We start from the raw sequence: 11150 nt of genomic DNA, 5'->3' as shown, positions 1-11150 counted from the left end.
TTTTAGAGGCAGCTTTTTGCCTTGTGATGTTTTGACGGCCTGTAAACACAGGTAGTCCTCGACTTACGACCGCCATAGAGCCCCAAGTTTCTGCTGCTAAGGAAAACGTTCGTTAAATGAGTTTCGCCCCATTTTACGACCTTTCTTGCCAGTTGTTAAGTGAATCTCTGCAGTTGTTAAGTTAGCAATACGGTTGTTAAGTGAATCTGGCTTCCTCGCTGACTTTGCTTGTCAGAAGGTCGTAAAAGGGGATCATGTGACCCTGGGTTACGTCACAAATATGAACCAGTGGCCAAAGAATCCGAATTTTGATCACGTGACCCTGGGGATACTACAATGGCTGTTAGTGTGAGAAATTATCACAAGTCACTTTTTTCAGTGCCGTTGTAAGATCAAACGGTCACTAAATGAACTTACGACTAAGTGGCTTACGATTTTTAACGACCGCATGGCAGCATCCTCAGGGTCACGTGATCAGAATCCAGAGGCTTGGCAACTGGCATGGACTTAACGACGGTTGGAGCGTCCCCGGAGTCGTGTGGTTTTTTTTTTTTGTGACCTTTTGACGAGCAAAGTCAACGGGGAAGCCAGGTTCCTTTTAACAACCGCGTTGCTAACTTGTAACGGCCGCAGCGATTCGCTTAAGAACTTGTGGCCGGAAAGGTCGCAAAATGGGGCAAAACCCAATGACTTGTCTCGCTCAGCGACAGAAGTGTCGGGCTCGATGGCGGTCGTCGGTCGAGGACTGGCTGTAACGGCGGCCGTACGGCTCTTCTCACTTTTTCTTCTTCTTCCATGCCATGGCTGCCTTGGTGGCCGTGCTCTGGAGCAAAGTAGGAGAATCTTCTTTCGGAGGGGATTGGACCTGGCTCAGGTTTTCCTCCATTTCTCGAGTCAGACTTTCCTCCAGTTCCAAGGCTGCTTTTTCAGCTGCCGCTTCTTCTAATTTTCGGGCCTCCTCGGCCTCCTTCAGAGCCTTGAGCCTGTCAAATCAAAACCGAGGAGATCTGTCAGGGTCTTTGAACCCTAAACTACAGGTCGGATGGTTGCTGGGTGGGCGTGGCCATGGTGGGCGTGGCCTAGTTGGCCGCCTGCACGTTTTTGCCCTCCCCGGGCTCAGGAGGCTTTCCTCAAGCCCCCGGGAAGTCGAAAACATCCTCCTCAGGCTCCGGAGGCCCTCTGGAGGCCGGAAACAGGCCCAATCTTCCGGTAGGCCCGTTTTCTGCCCTCCCCGAGCCTCTGCGCACGCCCTGCACTTACCTGCATCCAAAACGGGCCCTGGGGAGGGGAGGGGTGGGCAGGGCCAGCCAGGAGTGGGATGTGGGGGTTCTCCAAACGGCACAGAATCTTAGCTTCTCCTGCGAACCCCCAGCAGCCCACCCCTGGTTTTGACCTAAAACCACTGTTTTCCAAATAGGAAGGTCTAGAGCAGGGGCGTCAAACTTAAAGGTCCGGGGGCCGGATCTGCCCCACAGGCTGCTTAGATCTGGCCAGCGGGGCCGCCTTGGAAACAGTGAAGGACTGACCCCCACGGTGCCTCTGCCAGCGAAAATGGAGCGGCCCTGCCGAGAAAATGTGTGGCCCTCCCAAGCGCCGTTTTCGGCTGCGACGGCCTCCTGCAGCGCTCCTTGCCAGCGAAAACGAAGCTCCGAACTACTCAAAATTTCCGCTACCAGTTCGCCAGAACTGGTCAGAACCTGCTGAAACCCACCTCTGGCCCTTGTGCTACAGCTTTGATCCAAATCAACCCAACTTGGGACCACGGATGGTTGGCCGTATGGAGAAACCGTCAGGTTGCGGTCACCACCTTGGTTACCTTCAGACCCCTCCTCCTCCCCCCAACCCACCCACCCACCCGTATTCCACGTAAAACAAACCACAGTGGCTTACTTGGCCTCTTCTTCCTCCTCTTGTTTTTGCCTCAGGATTAAGAATTCCACTTCTCGAGCTCTGTTATCGACGATGGTTTTGTTCACCAGCTGCAAGTTCCTGTAGTTGGCGAAAAAGTTTTTGACAAAGAAAACGTACATCTGACTCATCCAGAGGTTGAGCTTGTCTTTTTCCTCGTTTTTCTCTTTTTCGAGCTTTTCTGGAAAAGGGGAAACAAAGAAACCAACCAACCGAATGGTAGCAGGAAGGAAGTACCTTTATATAAAACCACGCAGAATGGGTAGAAGTCAAGCTTTTGCCAACAATTCGCCGGGAAAGAAGTCCAAGTAGCCTAGAATTTTTTCTTCTTCTGTTCAATCGTATCTTGTTTGTCGGAGATTGTCTGGATAAAACTGCGGTTTTCTTGGCAAGGTTTTTTCAGAAGCGGTTTGCCATTGCATCTCTCCTAGGGCTGGGAGAAATGGGCTGGCCCAAGGTCACTCGGCTGCCTTTGTGGCTAAGGTAGAACTAGAACTCACAGTCTCCTGGTGTTTGGCCCAAGGTCACCTAGCTGGTTTTCATACCTAAAGTGGGACTAGAACTCACAGTCTCCTGGTGTTTGGCCCAAAATCACCCAGCTGGCTTTCTTGCCTAAGGCAGAACTAGAATTCACAACTTCCTGGTGATTGGCCCAAAGTCACCCAACTGGCTTTCATGCCTAAGGTGGGGCTAGAATTCACAGTCTCCTAGTGACTGGCCCAGAGTCACCCATCCAGCCTGGATGACTAAGGTAGGACTAGAACTCACAGTCTCCTAGTGACTGGCCCAGAGTCACCCATCCAGCCTGAATGACTAAGGTAGGACTAGAACTCACAGTCTCCTAGTGACTGGCCCAGAGTCACCCATCCAGCCTGAATGACTAAGGTAGGACTAGAACTCACAGTCTCCTAGTGACTGGCCCAGAGTCACCCAACTGGCTTTCATGCCTAAGGTGGGGCTAGAATTCACAGTCTCCTAGTGACTGGCCCAGAGTCACCCATCTAGCCTGGATGACTAAGGTAGGACTAGAACTCACAGTCTCCTGGTGTTTGTCCCAAAGTCACCCAGCTGGCTTTCATGCCTAAGGCAGAACTAGAATTCACAACTTCCTGGTGATTGGCCCAAAGTCACCCAACTGACTTTCATGCCTAAGGTGGGGCTAGAACTCACGGTCGCCCAGTTTCTAACCTGATGCCTTCACCACTACACCAAACTGGCTCCCTAGGAGAGGATACAGCTAATCTGGCATGCTGTTGACAACCAGGGAAAGCTGGACGATGTAATTTTCCACATTCTTCCTCTATATTTTTTTTCCGATAAGAGCTCCCTCTGCCTTGCATGGATAAGATAACATCATTTGTGGGGGCTAAACTTTAACTTGGAGTCGGTTTGAAAGCGACTTTGACCAAAGCAATGGAACTACAAAATCCTCCTCCTCACCCCACCCCGATCAGATTACGGATACCAATTGCAGTACCAAGTTAAATGCCTCCACATCAATCAAGTGATTTGATTCTGGAACTCTGCACTTTGATATGGCCCAAGGGCTAATCAAGAAATAAATTCATTCATTCATCAATCAAGTGATTTTGAAAAGAATTCCCCCCCCCCAAAAAAAAACTGATCAGGAAAAATTGAACTGAAATGAATCTATGCCTCGAACACTTCTACCTCTGGATGGATGCTCTGACTTACGCATCGTTTGCATGATGCACCCTGCAAAGCTCAGGAAGAGAAGCTTGTAATATCCTCCTCGGATATTCCTTTACTGCCCTCCTGTGAGAACATCGATGCTTGCAGAAATGCACATTTATCCAATGTATATTTCCGACTGTCTAATAGGATAGCCTGGAAAATCCATTTCAAAGGGGGAATTTTGGAACTAAAGTAAAAAAAAAAATGTGTTGCTTTGGACAAAACTCATCCAAATCCAGAAATTGTATATCTATAACTATTATTCCCCCCCTCTCTCTTTCTCTCTCTCTCTCTTATCTACCTACCTACCTACCTACCTATCTCTATCATCTATCAATCTGTCTGTCTGTCTGTCTGACTGACTGACTGACTGTCTGTCTGTCTTGTCTATCTATCTATCTATCTATCTATCTATCTATCTATCTATCATCATCTATCTATCGTATCTATCTATCTATCTATCTATCTATCTATCTATCTATCATCTATCTATCTGTCATCTCTCTCTCCCCCCTCTCCCTACCTAATCTCTCTTTCTCTCTGTAATCTATCTATCTATCTATCTATCTATCTATCTATCTATCTATCTACCTACCTACCTACCTACCTACCTACCTACCTATCTATCTATCTATCTATCATCTATCTATCTATCTATCTATCTATCTATCTATCTATCTATCTATCTATCATCTATCTATCTATCTATCTATCTATCTATCTATCATCTATCTATCTAGAAGGATACTGCAAAATCCCCATTCCTTCCCCACTCCTGGGGGAAGGATACTACAAAATCTCCATTCCTACCCCACTCCTGGGGGAAGGATACTGCAAAATCTCCATTCCTACCCCACTCCTGGGGGAAGGATACTGCAAAATCCCCATTCCTTCTCCACTCCTGGGGGAAGGATACTGCAAAATCTCCATTCCTACCCCACTCCTGGGGCCAGCCAGAGGTGGTATTTGCCGGTTCTGCGAACTACTCAAAATTTCCGCAACCGGTTCTCCAGAACCTGTCAGAACCTGCTGGATTCCACCCCTGCTTTGTTTCCAAAAAACACCTTGCAAATCTCACACCTGCTAATTCCTTCATTGGAGTACGGAGGCTTTTATCCGGCTCACTTCTTGGCGGAGGCCCAATGACTGCTTCTTTCTCTTCCGGGATGGGAGAAAACACGACATTCACAGTTACGCCTGAAAGGAAAAAAACCGAACAAAACAGAACTAATGAATAATCAAACAATGCTTTGCCTTTGGGGGTGGGTGGGTGTGGAGGGAAGCCTCCAGTTATGTTGAAAAAAATGCAGAGTCGTGATGCCTTTCCCCATTACAGGTAGTCCTCGACTTAACAACAGTTCATTTAAGGACCGTTCAAAGTTACAACGGAAAAAAAAAAGTGACTTATGATCATTTCTCACAGCTACCGCCTTTGCGGCATCCCCATTGGTCATGTGATCAAAATTCAACCAACTCGTATTTATGACAGTCGCAGAGTCCTGGGGTAGTGGGATCCCTTTTTGCGACCTTCTGACGAGCCAAGTCAACGGGGAAGCCGGATTCGCTTAACAACCAGGTTGCTAACTTTATCAACTGAAGGGATTCACTTAACAGCTGGGGCAAGAAAGGTCGTAAAACGGGGCAAGCCTCGCTTAACAAATGTCTCCCTTAACAACAGAAATTGTGGACGTAAGTCGAGCACTACTTGTACATCTATACTTATGCAGACGTTGTGGTCCGCCAGCAGCCTGTGGAGCTGGCAGCGGAGTCGGACAGTGAGGAGGCTGGGGAGGAACATGGGCCAGTCCTGGAGTCTGGAGAAGGCCCGGACAAGGGCTCTGTGTCGGAGGCAGAGATGGGGCCAGGGCCATCTGGGAGTGATGCGCGGACTCCGGAGCCCCCAGAGTCGGACAGCAGAGAGGCAGAGGAATAGGAGGAGCCTGTTCCTAGTGCACGCATGCGCAGAGCTGCCAGAAGGCAAGAGCAGCAAGCAAAAGGGACAACTCAGGAGTAAGGCCAGGAGATGATTGGCCCCTCCCATAAGGCTTAAAAGAGAAACAAAGGCACTTGGGCCTTTTGCAGGAAAGCAACGTTTCTAATTCTGTTTCCAGTCGGCGTCTGTTGTTTGTTTCTGAACTGCGTGGGGCTTTGCCAAATAAGGCCTTTGGCAGGGTGTCAAAGAAGATAAAGGTTGGTGATTATTCTTCCAAAGGACTTGTTTTGCAACTAATTGGGACTCAGCTGGGAATGAACGTAATTCTCAGCTGTTACAATAAAATAGGTTTGTTTGGGATTAATTGTGTCTTGTAAGGCTTACTCAGTAAGCCTAGGTCACAACAGCAGATAGCTGCTTTTCTCTGGCAAGATTGTGTCTGTAGTTGCTTTTCTCTGGCAAGATTCTCCTCTGTGGTTGCTTTACTCTGGCAAGATTCTGTCTGTAGGTGAATAGCAATAAAGAAACTACTCCGAAATAACTCCTTGTGTTGTTCTTGGTTCTTTGAGCCTGACTTTCACAAGGACAACTTCCCTGGTGCAATTGTTCTACCAGGAACATTGTCTCAGGAAAGGGCAAACTCTTCATTCCGCCCTCATTTATTTCTCCGGAGAGCCGGTCCAAAGTTCGTAGATTATACCGCCTGGATGTCTCACACTCACTTTGAGCGGAAGCGGGCTTTTCTTTGCCGTGGGACTTTCCCTTGTGGGATTTCTCCTCTTTCTTCCCCTCCTTGCTTTTCCCTTTCTGAGAAAAGAAAAGGTAAAAAAAGAAAAAGGGGATAAATCGGGAATCGGAGGAAGGAAGGGTTAGCAAAATTTGGCCTGGCACCACAGAGAAAGAAGGAGTGCTAGAGAAGGACACGTTGTGATGTTTCTCCTCAAGAAAACGATGTGCGGATTCCCCTCAATTCATCCCTTTTGAATTGCCACGAGTAGAGCTGAGGACAGTTGTTAAATGTAACCTCATTTCCTTCTAATACTGATGAGGTTACCTAGTTGGGTAATGAAATGTCTACAAGGAAATAACCAAGCTCAGAGAGCACCAAGGACCCCACAGTTCAAACTTTCCCAATATTCTCTTCTATTGGTAAATGTATTTCTCCCCTTGGATTCCGCTAGGAGCCCAGCATGCGATTATGATATCAGAATATCAACATTAATAAATTGAGTTGGGACGGCAGAACAGTTCACTTCCCTTCATTTGACTTCCCTTTTTATGGCCTTCCGATTTCTTCGTCTTGCCCACTTCGAAATGCACAATCTTGCTTGAGGAACTTTTGGAGCTAAGTTGGACGGTGCCGGCATCAGTGGCTTCGGTGCTTGCTTCGTCACTGCTGGTGCTTCTAGTATGAACAGACTAGAGGTTGAAAACAGAACACAGTGTGACTAGAAAAAGGAAGCAAAGGCACCTCGTTTTCCTCTCCTGTCCCCAAAATCTGGCCAGGGCTAGGCCAAACAGCGCCTCTGTCAGCATCCCAGCACTGACATATATAAAGAGAGGAGAAGCTTGAACTTTTGCCTACTAAATCTCTTTGAAGATTCTGTCTCCTCGGAGATGGGGGGGGGGGAGACATTCCTGTGATCTGACGAAGAAGAGATGAGGAAAATGGCTTGGAAGATAGCCAATGAGAAGCAGAGAATTGGGGATCGGAAAGGGAGGGATTGGGGGGTAAAGGTCAGTACTGACAGCGAAAGAGCCAGGATCAGATCGCTGTGCTCAATAAAGAGAAAATTTCCTCAAAGATCGGCAGTTTGGAAATTCATTTATTTTGAGATAGCATCGAAACCTGACAGCCTCTCAGCAACCATCTTGGAGAAACACATCTCTCATCAACCACAGCTTGGCATATTGTCAATAGCTGCATTCCCACAAGACAGTTGCTGGTTTTCCACAATGCACTTTGATGTCTAAACCGGAAATGTCAAACCATGTCCAATGTTTTTAACTGTATTATTAATTAAAAAAAACTTTTTTTTTTTTAAAAAAAAAGGACATTCAAGGAACCAGAGCTGGACTAACCTGAGGAGAAGCCAATTCGGGAGGCAGGGAGGCAGCTTCGCTCCTGTCAGGCAACTCATCTGGCCTGTAAGAAGCGGTGATTGCTTGGGCCACCTCTTCGGCCTGCTGCTTCAACATCTCGTCGGTGACGTAAAGAAGGGCACAGTCGACCAGAGCTTCAAAGAACTCAAGGAAGACAAGCTGAAAGAGAAACCAAAGAAGACAAGGCCGGGCAAAGATGTCAAGAGAAGTTCTGCTGGAGAAAGATTCAGGGATAAGATCCTGGCAGGGAATCAGATCTGAGGACCAGGCTGAGCTTCCACAGCGGAAGGAGACCCCAAAACGCAAATGGGCTTACGACGATCGAGGGTCTCAAATTCAAATCCAACGTGCAAAAGGCCCTCCTGAGTTACCCAAACCAGGGGTGAAATTTCACCGGTTTGGGGCGGTTCGCTCGAACCGGTAGTTTTAAAAAAATGCTTTAAAAAGTAAAAAAAAAAAAAAGTTCCAACAATCACGCTGCACAGCTGATCCCCTGAACTTCTTAAAAACTTTTTTAAAGCATTTTTTTTTTTTTTACTACCGGTTTGGGCAATAGGTAGTAAAAAAAATGCTTTAAAAAAGTAAAAAAAAAAAAAAAGGTTTCAACAATCAGCTGTGACAATCAGCTGTGTCGCAGGATCCTCGGAACTTTTTTTTTTACTTTTTAAAGCATTTTTTTTTTTTTTACTACCTATTGCCCGAACCGGTATTTTTGTGTAAAGTGTGATCGTTGGTTTTGGAGCTCTCTGTGACTCTGTGAGGTTCCTGCTTGTTGCAGGGGCCATTTTGTGTGAAGTCCAGCTGCTTTTGCATGGTGTGTGAGTCAGTTGTGTAGCTTTTGTGTTATTTTTGTGTAAAGTGTGATCGTTGGTTTTCCCGGTCACATGACCACCAAGCCACACCCACCCAGTCACATGAGCACCAAGCCACACCCACCAAGCCATGCCCACAGAGCCGGTAGGGAAAATTTTTGAATTTCACCACTGACCCAAACCCCCATCACTTTCTCTACCAAGTGACCTTGGTAGAAAAAAAAAAAGACCCTGGAAACTACAGGCCAATCAGCCTAACACAGGAGTCAGCAACCTGCTGCTCCGGAGCCACATGTGGCTCTTTGGGCCCTCTGCTGTGACTCCCTGTTGGGTGATCCCACCACTGGCTGGCCCCGCCCCTCGCCCTCCCCTCCCAGTCACTCCTCACCTAGCCTGAGAAGGTAAGGGCAACGGCGGGGGATGGAGAAGCGGCCGGGGCAGAGACAGAGAGATACAGAGAGAGGGTGAGAGAGACATAGAGAGATACAGAGAGAGAGAGAGAGAGACATAGAGAGATACAGAGAGAGAGAGAGAGACAGAGAGATACAGAGAGAGAGGGAGAGAGAGAGAGAGACATAGATACAGAGAGAGATAGAGAGAGACAGAGATACAGAGAGAGGGTGAGAGAGACAGAGAGATACAGAGAGAGAGAGAGAGAGACATAGAGAGATACAGAGAGAGAGGGAGAGAGAGAGAGAGACATAGATACAGAGAGAGATAGAGAGAGACAGAGATACAGAGAGAGGGTGAGAGAGACAGAGAGATACAGAGAGAGAGAGAGAGAGACAGAGAGATACAGAGAGAGAGGGAGAGAGAGAGAGAGACATAGATACAGAGAGAGAGAGAGACAGAGAGATACAGAGAGAGAGGGAGAGAGAGAGAGAGACATAGAGAGATACAGAGAGAGAGAGAGAGAGAGAGACATAGAGAGATACAGAGAGAGGGGAGGGAGGGAGGGAGGGAAGGGAGAGAGAGAGATGTCAAAGGGTTTTGTGGTTCCCGGTGTTTTTTAACAACTGGTTCTCTGCCCTAATGATCGGCTGGGTAGGCGTGGCTGGGGTGGGTGGGTCATGTGACTGGTGGAAGTGAGTGACATCGAGTTGGCCACGCCCACCCAGGTTTTGTGGCTTCCGATGTTTTCTTTTCTGTGGGAAACGGGTCCAAATGGCTCTTTGAGTGCTTAAGGTTGCACTCAATACATCAATACCTGGGAAGTTACTGGAAAAGATAATGGGGGGGAAAAAAAAAACCCAGATCTGCAAACATCTAGAAACAAATAAAGTTATAACTAGAAGCCAGCACGGGTTTGTGAAAAGCAGAACGTGCCAAACCAATCTCATCCCATTCTTGACAAATGAGTAGACCAGCAAAATATTGTGGGTATAATAGGCTGAAGAATTCAATTGGACTAGAAGACCTCCAAGGTCCCTGTTGTGCCTCCGTTATCTGAGCCTGTGTCATCGGCAGGAGAGGACTCCGAGAGTGAAGGAGAGGAGTTGGCAAGGCCTCCCTCTCCAGGACCCTCCTCTCTGGCAATGCCTTGAGTGTCCGCCGAAGGGCAAGAGATAGGGCTGGGGCCAAGCACGTCCACGCAGCCACAGATGGACAGTGATGAGGGTAATGAGTCTTGGCTGGATCCTCGGCAGCGTCGCAGAGATAAGCACGCGCAACAGAAGAAAAGGCGTGCCCAAGATTAGGCTGAGTCACTGGACCACACCCCACAGGATATAAAAGGGAGCGTGGTGGCCAGTCAAACCTTGTGACAAACAAAGCTGAAAGCTTCCACGCCATTCTGCATTGCCGGACTTTTGCTATAGACTTTGCTGGATTATCTCTGGACTTGATTAACTCCGTAATTATTGAGCTGTTTCTTTTGATGTACCAGGAGTGGGGAGAAGTTATCTCTCCTCTTCGTGAGTAATAAACTCTTGGCAGGCAGCCACTAGGTTGTTGCCAAGTTCCGTTATCATAAGGAAAAGGATTTTGCCGGCTAGTTTGGTCTTTAACTCTTGAACGTCTGTTGGTGTGTGTGCATGGGGTTGGGGACAGAACAGTCCCTTCCGGCTCTATTCTGCTCGAAACCTTTTTCTTGAAATGGTTTTGCTGTTGCCAAACTGTCCATCGCAAACTCTCTTACGTTCATACCTCGTGCTCCAAATTAACGGTCTCTGCATCCGAGACGAAAGGATTGTCTTTGGCCAGAATATTCACAACCTTGGTAGCTGTTAGTTGTTTGCTGATGAGTCTTAAATCCTGAAGACAGAAAAAACAGCAAAGATGGATGGTTAGTTTTAGCCATCGTTGTGTTAAGAAGCGCATTTCGATGACTGATTTATGAGCCACCATGTTGGTGCCACCTCTTAGCAGCGACATAGAATTTCTAGAATTCCAATATTATTTCTTTAGCCCTTCCGTTGCATGTGACCTTTAAGCCAGGGGTGAAATGCTCCCGGTTCGGACCGGATTGCCCGATCCGGTAGCGATGGCGGTGGGTGGTTCGGAGAACCGGTAGCAAAAATCCCTGCCCCCCCTCCCATGCCCAACTGAGCCACGCGATCATCAGAGGCTCTTTTTTTTTTTTTTACTTTTAAAAACATTTTTTCTACAACTTTTTCGGCTGAAAAAAATGCTTTTAAAAGAAAAAAGAAAAAGCCTCTGACGATCGCGCGGCTCAGCTGGGATCGTCAGAGGCTTTTAAA

The 11150-nt window shown here is 47.5% G+C and overlaps 1 protein-coding gene across 1 annotated transcript in view; it reads right to left on the bottom strand.

The window, feature by feature from the left end:
* Nucleotides 1-775: 775 nt before the first annotated feature.
* Nucleotides 776-11150, bottom strand: part of LOC139325327 (radial spoke head 10 homolog B-like) — a 28429-nt gene continuing 18054 nt past the window's right edge. The window contains exons 14-20 of the mRNA XM_070955142.1: nt 10597-10704; nt 7619-7798; nt 6805-6955; nt 6259-6339; nt 4684-4800; nt 1891-2089; nt 776-983 (exon numbers count right to left, since the gene is read on the bottom strand). Of these exons, the coding sequence (XP_070811243.1) occupies nt 776-983; nt 1891-2089; nt 4684-4800; nt 6259-6339; nt 6805-6955; nt 7619-7798; nt 10597-10704 (1044 nt within the window). The remainder of the gene's footprint in view (nt 984-1890; nt 2090-4683; nt 4801-6258; nt 6340-6804; nt 6956-7618; nt 7799-10596; nt 10705-11150) is intronic.

The sequence above is a fragment of the Pituophis catenifer genome, unplaced genomic scaffold (assembly GCF_029215685.1).
Source record: "Pituophis catenifer annectens isolate HBS135680 unplaced genomic scaffold, rPitCat1.0.hap2 SCAF_16, whole genome shotgun sequence".
Lineage (NCBI taxonomy): Eukaryota > Metazoa > Chordata > Lepidosauria > Squamata > Colubridae > Pituophis > Pituophis catenifer.
Note: the sequence above shows the minus strand (reverse complement) of the source record. Positions and strands in the feature narration are given on the sequence as shown.